A 17,282-nucleotide genomic window follows, 5' to 3' on the forward strand; every position below is an offset into this window, starting at 1 on the left:
TATTTTCTTCAGTTTAGCATTTTCTTTATTAACTTTGGACGTTTCAACGATAGATTTATTTTCATCGGTCATTTTTGCGTGAAGATTTTGCTCTAGAATACGAATTTGCAACAACTGGTTCTCGTTTTCTTTGGTTAGTTTCTGAATCTTTGCTTGCAACGTTTCAAAGTCATAGTTTCTTTTTTCGAATAAAGCTTTTTCCTTGTTTATATTTTGGAAGGCCGCTGTGAGCTGATCGATCACTTTCTTTTGAACGATACTTCTATTGATAGCTTTATCTCTCTCTTCTTCTGCTAGTTCCATAGAGATGCGAGCATTTCTCTCGCTTTCCCTGTATTTCTCATTTAGGTCAGTCAACTTTGACTGCGCGGACAATATGTTATCAAGTTCATTATTGATCGCTATATTTTCCCTGATCACCCTGTGAGTTGATGCCGCTACTCTAAGTTCAGTCGCATCTTGAAAATCCTGCGCTAGCTGTAACAATCTGCCTTCCATTTCTTTTTTTAATTTATCTTTACCTATTACAAATTTCTTTTCAGCATCATAAATAATTCTTTTGTATTTCATTTCTTGGTCTTTAAAATCTTGTTCCTGCTTCTCATATTTCCTCATTAAATCATCTCTAATACATCTAAATTCTTCAAGCGTGTTTAATTTACCTGCCAATAACTTATTTTCAGAAGTCAATTGTTCTTTCATTACGGTAAAATTTCTTTCCAGTTCAGACACGGTTTTCTTAAAGTTAGCCGTTTCTATTTCCCTGATTTCCTCGAGGCCTTTCACCTTCTCTTTCAGCTCGACGTTTTCTTCATTTTTCGTATTGAGCACTTTCTTCAGATATGCAATAATATCTGCGCGGTCTTCGTCCAACTTATCGTATGCTTTCTGTAACTCCTCATTTCGTATTTCGTATTCTTCGATGGATGCCCGAAGTCTTGCGACTTTTCTATTGCAGTCTGCTATTTCTAACTCGAAAAATGTTTTTTCCGTTTCCGTCACTGTGGGCGCTGCCGGGGCTTCTTCTTGTTTCTGTTTCTTACCCTTTTCTTTTTTAGGCGGCATGATTTATGACTAAATATAACACGATAAAAATAAACGAATTCAAATACTCAGTATAACAAAGCACATTGTGTGGAAATCGAAAATTATCGATTAAACGGCTGCCTAGCAACGCGTTGTCTGCGCACAACAAAAGCTTGCCATAAACATTATTTTGAAATGTATATACCCACTGACCTCTGTAAATGCGTGAAATGGCCTTTGCATGAAAATGACTATTTTTATATAGACGCTTTGTAAAACACACAGGTAAAATATGACATAAGAATGTTTATGGCAACAAACGTAGATTTATATAAAAAAAAAAAATGTGATCCGTCACGGGACGCCTGGCAGATGTGAAACATCGTGTGTGTACAATATGCATAAAGGTAATATTATTAAAATAATATATATATATATATATATATATATATATATTATTTTAATAATATTATTATTTATTCTATGAATAAAAACTTAAATCTTCACAAGAAGTACATTTATTTTCTACAAATTTTCGTTATCTCTTGTCACGTCGTTGCTATGGTGAAGTCGCGCTCAACAACAAACAATATTAACAATATTCTAAAACACGATATTGAAGTTTTTCTAGTAGCTTAATATATATGCAAAGCAACGGTTTAAAATGTTCGAGGTTCCGATCAGTTCAATTATCGGGGTTCCTTCATACTGTGGAAAGTCCCCGAAGACAAGGACGGAAAGCATCATATTATGGTGGATTCAGGCCGGGTTCGGTATATATGATGTATACCTTAGTATATAGCTTGGCGACCGTCGCCACGGCAAGCGTCGCCAACTCAACGATTCGGTTTACAAGTGATCCTATAGATGTTTCACATCAATATTAAATTCAAAACATTATTAATTGACTTTTCAAGATTCTGTTGTGTGATGATGCGATTCCTAAACCCATTTTCATACTCTCTTCTTACTTCCTTTAAATAAGCTTTTTGTTCCCTTTAATGAACGGTATAAATAAAAATATCGAGGTTTCCTGGCAATGTCGGCTAACAGACTTACCTCGCAGTACTTGGCGCCGTAGGCGGGCGGTGGGGAGTCGCAGAAGCGGTGTCGGCTGCGAGTGCGCGTGCTGCAGTGCGCGGGCGCCGGGCATGCCGACCACGCCGACCACGCGCCCCACGCGCCCGCGCCCCCCTCTGCACAACACAACCAGTAGTAAGAAGAGGCTATGTGCTAAGACAAGGAGGCCCTACGACTGGAGCTCGAGGTACCCGAGAGCGGCAGCGTGGGCAGGCAGTCCATTCGCACGTCGGCCACGGCGCCCGTCACCGCCTGCGACACGTACACGAAGCAGTACTCAGGGAACCGCTCGCTGAACAGCCGACAGTCGAACGACGCCGTGTGTTGCCCTCTACGCAACACAACACGACAGATGAAGTTAACGAGCAGATTTGTGACATACAACTAATATGTGTAGATATAGATGGTGACGAAGGATCCGTAGTCTTTAATATTGTTTTACATATTTTGGGCCGCTTGGGGAACAGTAAGCGAGGTGTAATCGACCTGGTGACCCTGCGCTCGGCGACATAGCGGAGTCGGTCGCGGTCGCGGCCGAAGACGCGTACGCGGTCGGCGCGCTCGAGCACGCACTCGGGGTACTGGAATAGCACGCGCACGCCCGCGCCGCACGGCAGCACCGACCCGCCGCGCACGTTCAGCACGAACTGCTCCGACCAGTCCGCCTGCACCGACCACCACAACAACATAACTGACTACACATGAATACATTATTAACAAATATACGTGCATTCGCTTGAAGTCTGGAAACATAAACGTTCTATTTAAATACAATAGTGAATATCAAACTCCGTGTAAAGCTGCGTTCAAAGCTCTTGTATTGCGATAGGCAAGTTGCTCAGTCATCATTTAACATCGAAGAGTACACATCTGTGTCTGTAATTTAAATTTTTCATCTACTATTACATCTTAATCCTTTTTAAATTTTAAGTCAGATATTTATTGTATGTTAGCGAATGCCTTTTCAAGGAATGCGAGTTTTTTTTAAGTAATAATATGAAAACGTATATCAAGTTAAAGCTCTAGTGCAAAGGCCTAGTTTTGTTAGCAAAGTATCGAGCGAGCTAGACGTGTGCCGCTCGGGCGGGCTCTCCCCTACACAGCGTTGTAGCGCTTCAAATATTAAAACGTTTGCTGCAGCCGCTGCAGTTCCAACTTTACTAAATAGACTGTAAAGTCGTTAAATACGTCTATTAAAGTCGAGGGCGTATGGAAAAATTGTGTTACTGCAGCTATTTTAAAACACACGAAAAACATTTTAGAGGCAGAACCACGCGCTATTCAGTTTTTATTCGGCATAAAAACGAAACATACTTACATTAATCCTAAAGTGATTTTGTAAATAAATACAAAATAAAATTGTAAAAGTGTTTCAACTTGCAATTTGCAGGCAACGCCGAATTCGATGTTCGAGTGCAAACGATGACATTTGTCGCAAATACAATTCTGTGAACTGCTCATCTCTGCAGATTGCAAGCAACGAGAATGTTGCGGTTGAAATGTAGGTATATATTATTTACTAATTTAACAATAGACTCCACAAACATTAATCAGGAAAAGTTACTGTAAAGGGTACTACACTTTAGCGTATTTTTACAATGCTCTTATAAATTGAGCTTTAATTTGTATTTTTTTTTATTGAACACGATTCTATTGTACACACTAAACATTAAAACCGTGTCTGGCAGCGGCAGCGGTTCTGAAGCACCTAAGTGGCTCTCGGCCGAGGCTGGGTCGAGGGCTTTATTGGCGACTTCAACAGCGTTTCAAGACTTTTCAGCGCTGCTACAAAAAGTGCCCAAACCCTACTACACGACGACCCCTATCAGCTCGGAGCCATCTTACTTTGTTAGTGTACAATATTGGAAAACAAAGTTGAACTTCTTTTCTCAGAATTCAATTTGTACAATTATTTTTAATTTTGCAGGAAAGTTTGTAAAACAATTCTGAACTGCACTCGAAAAATTTCAATTGGAAAAACAGATCATGAAGGCGGGCTGCGGCGTGCCCTTGGAGACTGTTGCTTCGCTCAGTGCACTCGGTAACTTCAACTCAGTCCAATCTGCAGATTATTCGCGTTTTTAAAGAAGTTCCCATCTATTGATATAAAAGTGAATAATGTTTTTAGTTAATTACTACTCCATCATACTTCGTTACATTATTTCTTCAATTTAACGTGTAAAATTGTCCCTAACTAACTAACTAGGGTGACTCAGTGACCCGAAGTGGGCCTTGGCCTCCGACAACAAAAGTCCGACTTTTTCCGATCCCGCGCCGTCCCGACCCAGTCCCGGACCTGTAGCTCCCGAAGATCCTTTATCCACCTCATCCATTCAACAATACCTGGGACGGCCAACTGGGCACCGTCCACTCGGTCGTCCCATGTATGCGCGTTTGACACCGCGAACATCTTCCATTCTTTCTAAGTTGCCGAGCCAGTGGAGTCGTTGCGTTTTTACCTCGCTAATGATGTTTACTAAGTAGCCGAGCCCAGTAAAATTGTCACTACACCAAAGATATATATATTTGCAATATGACCGATGGGGCTATGATCAATACGAGACCTTTATGAATGCAGCGGCGAGGTCCTGGGACCCGGCGGGTGCTGCGGGCGCGGCGGGGCGTAGCGTGAGCGCGTAGTCCCCCGCCTGCCCGAACAGCTCGCAGCGCAGCGTCATCGTGCGCCGCCCGGGGAACGCGTGCATCTGCACAACGCGTACGTGCAAGTATATTTTATTATTTCATACAATTACAAATATTAAGATACTGCGACGATCGTATACCTGTTCCGAGTAGAGGACGTGTGCGTGCGAGCTGGTATTCCTGCCGTCGCAGAGCACGGCGCCGCCGCTAGCGTGGCCGCAGTACAGCAGCTCCAGCCAAAAGTCGGCGCCTGCCCGCAGCGGCGCGCACACCGCCCGCGGGAACTCAACGATGGCCGTCACCGCGCGCTCCGGGTAAGTCTGGATTCGCTCCGGCGTCACGTCCAGCGTCGCCGTCGGCCATTGCACCTCGAACTGCCACGACTTGACCGCGCCCTCGCCCGTCTGCACCGTGTCGCCGTCGGCCGCCCGGCGCACCCGCTCGCCCTCCTCGGTCGTGCGCTCGGTGGCGTCGGCCTCGTAGTCCTCCGCCGGCAAGTGATCCCCTTCAGCCACGAGCTCCAGGTAGTAGGTACCACCCCTAGAGAAGTAACCGCAGGGCAGCGTCATGCGGCTTTCGGCATCGAGCGCGAGGGGCATTGTGGCAAGCAGAGCGCGACCGTCGTCCTCGCGTGCGAGCCGCACGCGCAGCGCTGCAGCGGCGGCGGCGGGCGCACCGCGCACCGTGATGTGCACGTCCCCGCCCAGCGCGACCAGCGAGCTCGGGATATCCACCCATACTTGTCCGAGGTCCACGCGCTCCTCGCCGCCGTACGGGTTTGCAAAGCTAGCGCCGCCTGGCGACAGATTTAAACAGTTAAAACGCGAAGTTCTGTGCGATGTATTCAAACTATATAAACACAGTAATCATTTAGCTTAACAGTGTTAGATCCCGCAACAAAAATATTTGTTGGGTGCACGAATGGGCCGGGTGGACCGGTGAAATACCACGACCACACAGAAGATAAGCGTGAAGTGGAAGCAATTCAGCATTTCGTCTGTTGAGTGTGGTGCCGGAGGCCTAATTTTAGTCCCCTTTCCTTTCCCACCCTTTTCTTATTACGAAAGGATGGGAAGGGGAAGTGGATTTGGCGGAAGAGGGGACGCATAAGAAGGAGAAATATCCTCTTTCTGTGCGTCTCATTCTCCGTTGACTAAAGGTAGGCAACGCATCTACATTTGTGGATGTCTATGGGCAACGGTCGCCTCGCTATTTCGGCGAATCCAGGTATCCGTTTGGTCGTTTTCCACCTCTTGATATAAAAAAGCTGTATGTATTAAAATCGTCATTTACTTTAGCACTACAAACGTCTCCGTTAACGTTAAGAAATCTCTAATTCCCGAGGGCCGGCCGAGTACTACTTGGATTAGTAATGCAACTCGTAGTTGATTTTGTTCTGTGACTTCCAGACTTGAGAGAAAGAATATAAAGGATTAATACCTTACTAATATTATAATTACATATAAATTACTAACGGTTCTTTTAACCATTTGCGTAAGAAGCAAGAGTATAAGTGAACAGAACATTTTGTAATGTGGTTAGATGTAATTCCGTCTTGGCAGTAGGAACTATTTTACTTTTTTACTGAATGTTGCACACTTTGCACAGGAAATGATATAATACGATATGAGATATTGTAAGGTCTCCGTCTCGCGCAGCCCCCGCAGTAAGCAATCGCGCAGCTGCGATGCAACCAGAGGAGCTTGACCTGCGTGATCGCATTGCTGCATTTAAACGTGGCCAAGTATACAATAGGGTTTGAAAATTGAGGTATCACATTACACTGGCGCTTGTTGTTTCTTCAAAACCGTTTATATAAATTAAAACGTCTTAGCTTTAGCGGCCGTGAATCAGAGCTAAATGAGGCGTTTCTTTGCAAAATGAATTTGCTCCGATGCGAAGTGTTGCCAATGAAATATTAAACAATTTATTAGTGCGGCAGACAGTAATGGCGATCAAGTGTAAATGGGACCAGCTTAGCAAGACCTCACCTGAACTAAGCACGATGAAGAAATTTCAACAAGTAATTTTAATTAATAATCCTGCAATAAAACTGCAGTGAAGTTAATATCTGATACTTTAAAATAAGCTAAAATAAAATGTTGGCCTTTATTATAAAATCCCTTTTAATTAGGTCATCCTAGCCATCTGTTACTATCTAGATAATAACGAAGTTTTATGCACTTGGTTATTAGAAGCAGATCAATATTGTAAACACATTATGAGGACTTTACTAGTCACATCCACAGGAACAAAATAAGACGCAAATAACTGAATTGATGCAATTACTTTGATCTATTCGTATATCTGAAGTATTCAAACAACGTAATGGTATCTGAGGAAAGTCTATCGACCTCCAACACAAAATGTACTCGTGCCAAATAGTTTTTATCGGGCAGTAGGTCTGTTGATAGAGCGGTAATGCGATGGCTGAGGTCGGCTCGGGGTGGGCCGGGCCGATGTCTTAAAATTAATGTGTCTGCACCCCCTCCCCCACACCCCTACAGCCCCCACAGCCACGGCAAGACCTAGCCCCGGTAATTCACCGACATCGTTAATTGATAAACCTACCTTATGTACGAACAAAGGAAATATGTCTATGTTAGGTATATACATATATGTTACATATATATAAGTATATGTATTACAACACGAAACGAATTATGTTTGTTTTAAAAATTGTATAGAATTGACTTCACTATTCGTATATAAACTTATCAGTAGTATTCTATGTTGTGATAAAGCAAATGGATAAAAATATAGTCTGCGCCATATTGAGGGGAGACAAATCACTTACGTAGTGCGCCACTCCTTCGCGTCTCGACGCCTCCACAGCTTTGTCAATTTATCAATCGAGTCATATGCGAAAAAATGACTAGACTAAGCTGTTGTTTCTTGTTCAATTTTCATTTATTTGACTTTGTTAGAAACTTGTGTAAGGTGCGGTGGTAAAAAGACTCGTTTTGATTACCTTGCTTTTATATTTGGTATCAACATCGGAAATAAAATTAAAAAAAAGTAAAATGTTACGAGGCACAAGCAGATAGAGTAAACTTTTTATAAACTGATAACAATTAAACAAAAGAAGTACGATTTCTCACCGGAGATTGTCATCTCGGCACAGAATCATAAAATTGTGTCAAATAAAAAACTTTAGGTAATAAATTTTGTTTCCATCTGTAAAAAGCCGTAGTATGCGCCAAGGCTCAGTAAACAGCCACTCCCAAGCACTGCACATTATCATAATTCCACTCTAAAACCAGGCTTATGTGTTACCATAAAATTTTGATTGTGAAATAATAATAAAAATATGTATAAGAGGGAGTTTTAGCGCGCGTCGAAGCCTTTATGCGCTTTTTAATGCAGGACCGCGGCCGCGCGTTATCGACGCAAAACTGGTAGCTTTATTGCTTTATTTAGGGTTTCATATGTGTGTGTAACGTAATAATTTTAAGATTTAATAACCTTCTGATGTACACAAATGCAGTTACCTAATAAATGTTAAGCTGTAGAAGCTCGAATAACCATTTTTCACGTCACTTGAATAATAAACCAACCAGTTAAACCTCAAAGTAAAATTTACAAAACGCATTATTTCCAAACAGTACGTCGCACCTAATTTTATTTGTATATTTTGAAATAATCGCAATCCATTGAAGCTTGAGTAGTACCTGCGACGAGGAGAAGCCGCAGTAAAGCGGCGATGGTCACGCGGCGCATGCTGCGTCATCGGGCCATCAGCCCGCCGCGCTCACGCAGTAGCTGCCGATCTGAAACGAACATCACAACTGTAATAACCGGAAAGCTTTTAAGCGGAAAGGCTCATCAATTATTTTATGTGTAAGCGCGCGGTATACATACTGATATACGATAGGTACGTTATTTGGGGCAATTTGAAATTGGTCGGTGCCGGCGCTCGTTAGTCGCCGGTATCGATCGCTGATTACATTGTCAAACTCTTACATGTTACCTGATAATGTATTTTTTTTTCGAAAAGAGTATAAATAATCGTAAATCGTAGAAATAATCACTAGCTTAATTTTCGGAGAAATAAAATGTTTAAATAAAAAAGTACCTACGCTATTTTATGGTGTTAAAGTCAGCCATCAGCAAAAGAAACATTAGAAATGAAATGAGCGGCTGAATCAATACGTCAATGAGGTTGCATGTTCTACTATAAAGATTATGTATTACAATACTTTTGAAAGGTAACAGGGATGATAGCTGTGAGTTTTCACTACGTCACACGTCTGTATATTATATGTACATATTGTAGTGACCTCTCACATTTTACCTTCGAATATGTCGATGAACTGTTTGCTGTTTGTCGTAGAGATGACAAATATTTCTGTCGCCCGCGACTTGTTCTGCGCGGAATTTAAAAGAAAAACTTCATTCCGCCTATGTGTTCTTACAGACTGTGCTATACCTCTATGACAAATTACATCGAGATCCATGCAGCCGTTCTAGAAACCTTCAAACCAACATCCATCCATCTAAACATTCGCATTTATAATATTATATAGTAAGAAGTAAGATTTCTACTTGCTTCATTACTGACTTAATAACAAGTGGCTGTCTTTTTTATAAAACTATAAAAATGTTTTTTATTTAGACTGACATTAGCCAATGCCCGTATTCTCAGTTTCACAAAACCCTGACTCGATCGGATCCTATTTTGCTGAAGCCGCCTACAGTTTTATTGTTGTGGGTGTTCTTGATACGACAGTATTCCGTGTGCTGTCGTCAGTTGTATTGTACCGGACAACCGCGCTGTAATTGAGGGCGGTTTGCAAACGAGAGGTAAAATTGGGCACGGGATCGAATAAAGTTTGATTTGCAATTCAAATATCGATCGAATGTAACCGCTCCGGGGCCGGAACACGCCGACAAATAGAGCGAACATTTGTATTGCTTACAACACAGAAAGTAAACAGTTCAAACATTTAGTTATTTCAATGATCAAATCAAACAAACAAACCGTAGAACTCAACTGCCCTTATATTTGTATTATTACATATTGCTGTCCATGTCAGTGGAGTTCTGCCGTATGGTAGAATTTGACAATTTAACAAGATAATTGAATAAAAGAGATAACTTCTTATTACTACTGTTAATGCTGTCAAGTGACATTGCGATTGCAGGATGAGGTTGTTAGCGCTTCCTTTGCACTCGGCGTCTGGGCAATACAGAGATGGCCCGGCAGACAGCAGTCAGCAGTTGATAATTAATTCTGTAAGCGTCTTCAACTGTAATAACTATCATGGTAGTTCCTTACCGCAGCTAGTTTAACTGTAAGCGGCTCCAGAGCGAATCGCTCGCTACAAATTGCACAGCTTAAAACTCATTAAGAGGAAGAATTATTTATGGCCTGTAATTACAACGTAGTTCTCTTTCTAATGCTTCAAAATAATGTAATCTTAATGTTTATATTACTTGTAATTAGATGCAGTTCAATAATTTTTGCACCAAAAGCAATTTCGAGTTAAGTTAAAAAACAACTTAAATTCCTCTTGTACTCAGAGATTGCGCTCCACACGTCTGAGCTGTTCACCGGTAATTAGTATTCAGTCCGTCCCTCTCCCGGATTATACCCACCCCCACCCCCGCCTCGGCGAACGTCAGCACGAGAGGTCTCCAGACAACGGCGTACTTAGTCAGGCACTAACGTATGTTATACTTAATAGCTTGCCTTTTAATTACCGTATAAAGTATCGTTTAAAAATATTGGTAACAGTCCGTAGTAATCTCGTCACGTAATAAAGAGAGGGTCAAGAAAAAGGATAAAAGAAAAACGGATAAGGATAATGTGAAATTCATGTAAAATACATTCTTGTAGGTCATAGAATTGTATTCATAATATAATATCAGAGATCAAAACGTGGAGGTTAATCTGTAGGTCAATTAAATTTAGAAGGTTCAGCGGAAAGAAGGCCCGATAACAAATGGTCGCCGCAAACGCGAGAGCCGACCGCGACCGCCGGCCTGCCTCGCCCTGACCCCTGACCCCTCACTCCACTCGATACCGAGCCCCGCTTGCCACCACTCACACACAAAAATAATTTTATAAACAATGGTAAGGATCAATAAATTACCAGAAAGCACAAACAGAGACACAAAAATCTTTGGTAATTCGAGGTAATCAATATAAGAATACTTTTTAATATTCAATAATAAACAGTGACTATATATCAATTTGTTGCACTGCACGTGACAACATCAGCGGTACTCAATTCAAACAGTCAGTGTGAGTTAACGAGATCTTTGGTAACTCCTAGTCGACCATTTGTTATTTAAGCCTAAACATATTTGTCCGCCGCCGACCGCTGAACCCTTCCCAACTACTAAGCTTTGAAAGACCGCTCTAATCCACAGTTTATCCACATTGAGATGTTTGTCTACGACTACGATAATACTCGCGTGTATGTGAACTCTTATTGATTTTACACAATTTTGGTTAAAGTTATCGCGCAGTTGAAGTTCATAATTACATTTACTTTTATCATCAATGTATTCAACCATCCATGAAGGTGTAGAGGTACTGAACAATCAGGACGATTTATGGATGGAAGATTCATCCTGATAAAAAAACGCGTGCAATAATTTGATTGTTTAAACTAAATATTTACAACTATCAGATATTTGATTCCAGAAATATTGAATTTTTCAATTAAAATCCTTGTTTATTATACTCGTATTTACGAAACATTATAATGTAAATATCATATCTCAAACAGAGCGCAGAGATCATATGTTTAATGAAGATAAAATCTGGCAAACATAAAGCCTGAGCTTGAGCGAACTGAGGAGTACTTTAATCGCTTCACTGGGCTTAAATCTGTAGCAAACGTTGCTCGTGTGCAAACATGTGTTTTGTGGCTTAATCCGCGAGGCAGTTTGCATAAGTTGCGGCTGAGCATTACGGTGTTACTACGACGGTATATTGAGCGACCTTTACACGGAGGGCGTAGACTGTCATGTTTACGTCATGTATTCCACCACAACACTAACTTAACGTAACGACTTCCAACTTAATTGGTAGGTATAAGTATATACACAAACACAGAGGAGGGTGAAAAGTCACCATTATATCAATACGAATTAATAATTAATAAGTGTCTAGAAAATGAAGGATTGAAAAAATTTATTTCTATATTTAATTATATTTATCCTGTTTCTACTACTATCACTACATAGATCGTTCAATCATCAATCATTTGCTGTATAATTAATGAAACCTTTATAAGTGACTATGACCGTTTCCGATAACAACATAATCTAGCAAACTGGGTATATAACAATCTATGGAATACTTAAAATATAAAACAAAACTATTTATTTCTTTCACAACATTTTCACAACTTTTTTACTATTCAACTGTTTTATTTCTATTTCTATTATGCACGGCTTCGTGTTACCGGCCAGTACGACCTCCTAGGGAGCGTACAACCTCTGCCGTGCTACCAAGGAGGTTCTATGAGCATCAATACACGTTATACATACCGCCCACCAAGGACAATTGCTTTGATGCAAGTGTCCTTCACTCCGCCCACCATGGTACAATATGACAAATTTCTTTACAACATAACAAACTAATTAAAATATATATATGCCCACCGTGACATGGGATGCTGGACAAAATTCTTTTACTACACAAGATACTAGAATCCGCCCATCATGATGCGGGATTAAAAACTTAACTATAGCTACTAACATACCTGAACTTATCATTTAACAAATAAAAACAAACATTTCTTTCTATAACATAAACATAGCTTAATATCTAAACAATATTAATCTCCCTTATTCATATTCATCACCACCTAGATGCGAAGCCTATTATTATCTAACCGTACAAAAATCTTACTCAATGCCCTATTTGAGTAATATCGACAACTAGTTAGTCATATACCTATAACCTGTCTCAAATTCAACCTAACCCTTTAATCGCTTCATATATTACTTGAGCAATAACCTTATGGAACTCTTACTCCGTAACCCTTGTGGCTATAAGTCAATAATTATCGCGAGAAGATCCTTGCGGCCACACGCACATGTAAACAATATAAAAACTAATGTAACCCTACAACATATCATACTTAGGTGTTACATTCTATGTTCTTTAGACTTTCCCATACTAATCAATACAACTGCCTTAATACTTAAATAACCGAAATCTATTAGTAAAGTTCCTATAGGTACTTTTTGGATTAGCATAATTCATTTTACACCTGCACCCTATGTTGCCATACCGTAACTTTACCCTAGAATATGGTAACTGTCCCGTTTCCCGATATACTTCTCCTGTCATCGATCCCCTGTTGAAAACCATATTTTTTCTATGAAATTTTCTAAAGTCATTATCCACGCAACGCGACCGTTCTACACAATTACCATTCCATCTCCGCAATTCCATTCCACCTTTCTGTAAGAATCCGTTGTCACCAAAGCGAGCGTGCGACTTAAATTTATAATTACAAGACCTGAGTACATCACTTACACCACCTGACAGTACCCAACCCAGAGCTGTAGACTGAGCTACTGTTGAGCCATTCGGATCCCTTTTAATACCTTCCCGTATTACTTGGGAGTAGACTTTGGCTCCAAGGAGAATGTCTATTCTGCTAGGCATGTTGTAACCCGGATCAGCTAATTCTAACTTTTCAATATCTACCCAATTCAGCAGTGGAATTTCCTTACTAGGCAATAAATCCGTTACACTATTTAAAACATAAGCCTGCACCTTGACCACATACTTAGGATCAATTTGAGATTGAATATCTAATGTCACTGTTGCACTTGAACCTACTTTACTGTTTCCTCCTATACCTACGATATCACTCTTTATAGGAACCCTTTCCAAATTTAATAACTGTACCGCAGCTTCAGTGACAAAAGATGCCTGCGAACCTTGATCTAATAACGCTCGCAACCTGTACTTAGTCCCTTTTCTCGATCTTGCCTTTACCAAAGCTGTAGGTAATAAAATTTGATTGTAAGTCCTACCTACCGAAAGACACGACACAATCTGACCTGGAGTGCCGTCTGTACTTGGTGACTCCTCACCAGCGCTTGAGCCGCTCAACTCGAGATTCTGATTGCTACCGGTTGCCGTGTCTATGCCTACGGGATGCACCAAGGTGTGATGACGTTTGCTACATGTATCACATTTAACATATTGTTTACAAAACCTTGCTGTATGTTTATTGCCTATACATACAAAACATAGATTATTATCCCGTACAAAATTACGACGAAATTCACTGCCTTCGTTTGCAAACTTACTACAATGACTTAACATGTGTTCACCCGTACAATATTGACATTTAACATCTACAACATGAAAAGATCTCCGAACAAACTGAGGCTTTGACATATTTTCCATTTTATGATTATTAACAACATGCGAATTCGATTTATTTGTCTCTATTGCCTCTAAACCTCGAGCTCGATCAAGTAAAAAGTTTTTAAACTCATCAAAGGTTGACAAGACGTCCGATGAACTATTATTATTACTGTAAAACTCCCATTGCCTTCTGGACTCCTGGTCAAGCTTTAACGACAACATATAAATTAAAATTACATCCCAATCACTAACATTTACACCTAAATTACTTAAGCCATTTAAACAATCTCCAGCAGTATCTACTAAATGTTTTAAATATTGAGCCGATTCACAAGTTGCATTTCTCAAACTGAACAATCTTTTTAAAATATTTGCTGTTAAATACTTTTTATTATTGTACCGCGATGTAATTGTCTCCCAAGCTATCTGATAATTGTCAGCGGATATAGGAATCTGTCTCAATAGTTGTTCCGCTTCGCCACTAAGATATCCCTTTAAATAATGCATTTTTTGGACGTTATCTAGGGAGTCACAATTGTGGACCAACGATGTAAATAAATCTCGGAATGTCACCCATTCTGTATATAATCCGGAAAATGTAGGAATTCTAATCTTCGGCAACTTAACATGAGATGAATTTGGATTACATTTTTCATTTGTATGAATAATTTCAGATTCAAAACTTTCTAACAACATCAATAATTCTGCTTTGTACTCCATATAGCATTCTTCAGTTCCATCATAAACATTTTGTACATAATACGTGCTACTCTTAAGTACCTTTGAATCAGACTCCTTAACAAGACTTTCATGAGTCTTATTGAACTGTTGCCACAATTCATCTAACGATTTTAACCTAATTTGTACATGCGGACGAGTTAATCTATCTTTCGGCGATTTCTTATAATTTCTTTGCGCCTTAACAATCCTATCCGAAACATCTTCTTGATATTTTAATAACCCCTCCATTACGATAAGTCAAATCTTTACAAGGTTAGTATGAAAGTCACTACAAAGTTCACGAATCACTTTAATCTCTAATAGTTAATTAGAACGGACTCACTTTATTCACAAGCTTGTACGCCGTCGTCCTTATAACTCCTCCTCTTAGATCGTCGCCTTGACTCGCCGCTCCGCTGCCGTCACTCACGGGCGCCGCTAAAGCGCCTGCGCTGGCCAATATTTCCGAAGAGCTCGTCTTGACGAAATTAACAAAAGGGCATTTTGTACTTCAATTCACTTTAAAGCTATTGGATCGGACTTTTTTATTATAAGCACTAAGTACTCCCGCGCCGTCCCAATAGTTCATCCACTTCGCTCGCCGCCTCGACTCGCCGCCGCCGCCGTCACCCACAGACACCGCTACAAGCGCCTGTGTAGGCCAATCTTTCGGAGACTCGTCGATGGAACGAAGGGAATATTAATTCCACCTTCGAAAAACCCTTATCCGGCTCGATTGGACCAAAAATCATATATAACAATCTATGGAATACTTAAAATATAAAACAAAACTATTTATTTCTTTCACAACATTTTCACAACTTTTTTACTATTCAACTGTTTTATTTCTATTTCTATTATGCACGGCTTCGTGTTACCGGCCAGTACGACCTCCTAGGGAGCGTACAACCTCTGCCGTGCTACCAAGGAGGTTCTATGAGCATCAATACACGTTATACACTGGGATTAGAGGGAAACCTAAATGAGCGAGAAAAATATCGCGGTACCTTAGACCCTAGATTATCCAAGTTTGACTGTATCATAATTTATTGTGACGAATAGTAATAGTCCAGTGATCCTTCGCTCGCCAATAAATAAATCTACCTACCATCTCAGAGGATGCTGATTTAATTTTTCTAAAGTTACGACATAAACCACTCCTATGTTATAAATTGACAAGAACTGTAAGTAAAAGTAATTGCTTTAATAACCACATAATTAAATATATTTGTTTCAGAATTATGTTTCAGCTAACAAGAGAAGATGACTGTATGCAAAAACACCGTATGAGTAATATAGTCATATGAGCTAACGCAATCTAGCAACCACGTCCGTGACCTGACCCGTCACAGCCAGGCATTTGTTGCCACTGGCCGCAAACTGAGCCACGCATTTGTCACAACTGGCCGCAAACTGGCCGGACCTCGGCCACTCTAATGGCCGACTATTTTGTACTCTCCGTGAATAATGTCACATTATAAACTACCAACTACCAGAGACAATCGCCATTTTAATACATGTAAAAAGTTATGAATAACTTTTACTCCCGGTTTATTTTTGTATTCTTATTAGTGTATGTGACAGCAGCCGTATATTTTACTGAATGAAATATTAACCGTTTTAAACATACCAGTAAGGTGTGGTTATACAAATTACTGTGTTTTATATATTTGCAACGAGAAAGCACAAAACCAGTTAATTTGTAACAGCTAAGTTTGAACGAAAAAATATAGCAGTCTTTGGTGTAAGAATCGATCTAAAGCGAGGGCCTTGAACTACACGAAACTTAATTTCCTTTTCACACGCAAAATGTAATATCCGGCTTCAACAACAATATATTTACTTACGCGTATAAAAACACTGGAATGACCGCTGCGATATGTATTAATATACATAAGACTTTAAAAAGAAAACGTTACTGTATATCAATCATATTGTTCAAAGTAGAAAAAAAAAATTATTTATATAAACACAATAATTAATATTTCATATAAAGAATATTGGTCGGACTGAACGTCTTCGTGTTAACTAACTGAAGGTTAAATGATATAAAACTAACAAGAAATACGATCTTGTTTGCTAGATTACATGGTATTTGTTCCGGCGCGGCGTTTACACTGGACTTCTTAATATAAACAACTAGCTTTTTCCCGCGACTCCGTCCGCGCAGAATAAAAAAAAAAAAGAAAAAGAAAACGGGGTAAAAATTATCCTATGTCCTATTCCTGGTTCTAAGCTACCTGCCCACCAATTTTCAGTCAAATCGATTCAGCCGTTCTTGAGTTATAAATGGTGTAACTAACACGACTTTCTTTTATATATATATAGATAAAAGAAACAAAGACAATAGACAGCATTGAATAACAGATAACAAATTTTTAAATAGTAAAATTGTATTCGAAACAAAATCTATACAAATTAAAAAAATGGTCTGTTTGTAATATCGAGAAAAAAACTCATATTTCAT

The 17,282-nt window shown here is 39.9% G+C and overlaps 1 protein-coding gene across 1 annotated transcript in view; it reads right to left on the reverse strand.

Moving 5' to 3' along the window:
• Nucleotides 1-17,282, reverse strand: part of LOC106709675 — a 92,327-nt gene that overhangs the window by 8,074 nt on the left and 66,971 nt on the right. Inside the window, exons 4-9 of the mRNA XM_045680039.1 lie at nt 8,421-8,519; nt 4,890-5,545; nt 4,671-4,811; nt 2,593-2,771; nt 2,298-2,437; nt 2,086-2,222 (exon numbers count right to left, since the gene is read on the reverse strand). Coding sequence (XP_045535995.1) covers nt 2,086-2,222; nt 2,298-2,437; nt 2,593-2,771; nt 4,671-4,811; nt 4,890-5,545; nt 8,421-8,469 — 1,302 coding nt within the window. The 5' untranslated portion in view covers nt 8,470-8,519. The remainder of the gene's footprint in view (nt 1-2,085; nt 2,223-2,297; nt 2,438-2,592; nt 2,772-4,670; nt 4,812-4,889; nt 5,546-8,420; nt 8,520-17,282) is intronic.

This window comes from Papilio machaon, chromosome 11 (assembly GCF_912999745.1).
Source record: "Papilio machaon chromosome 11, ilPapMach1.1, whole genome shotgun sequence".
Lineage (NCBI taxonomy): Eukaryota > Metazoa > Arthropoda > Insecta > Lepidoptera > Papilionidae > Papilio > Papilio machaon.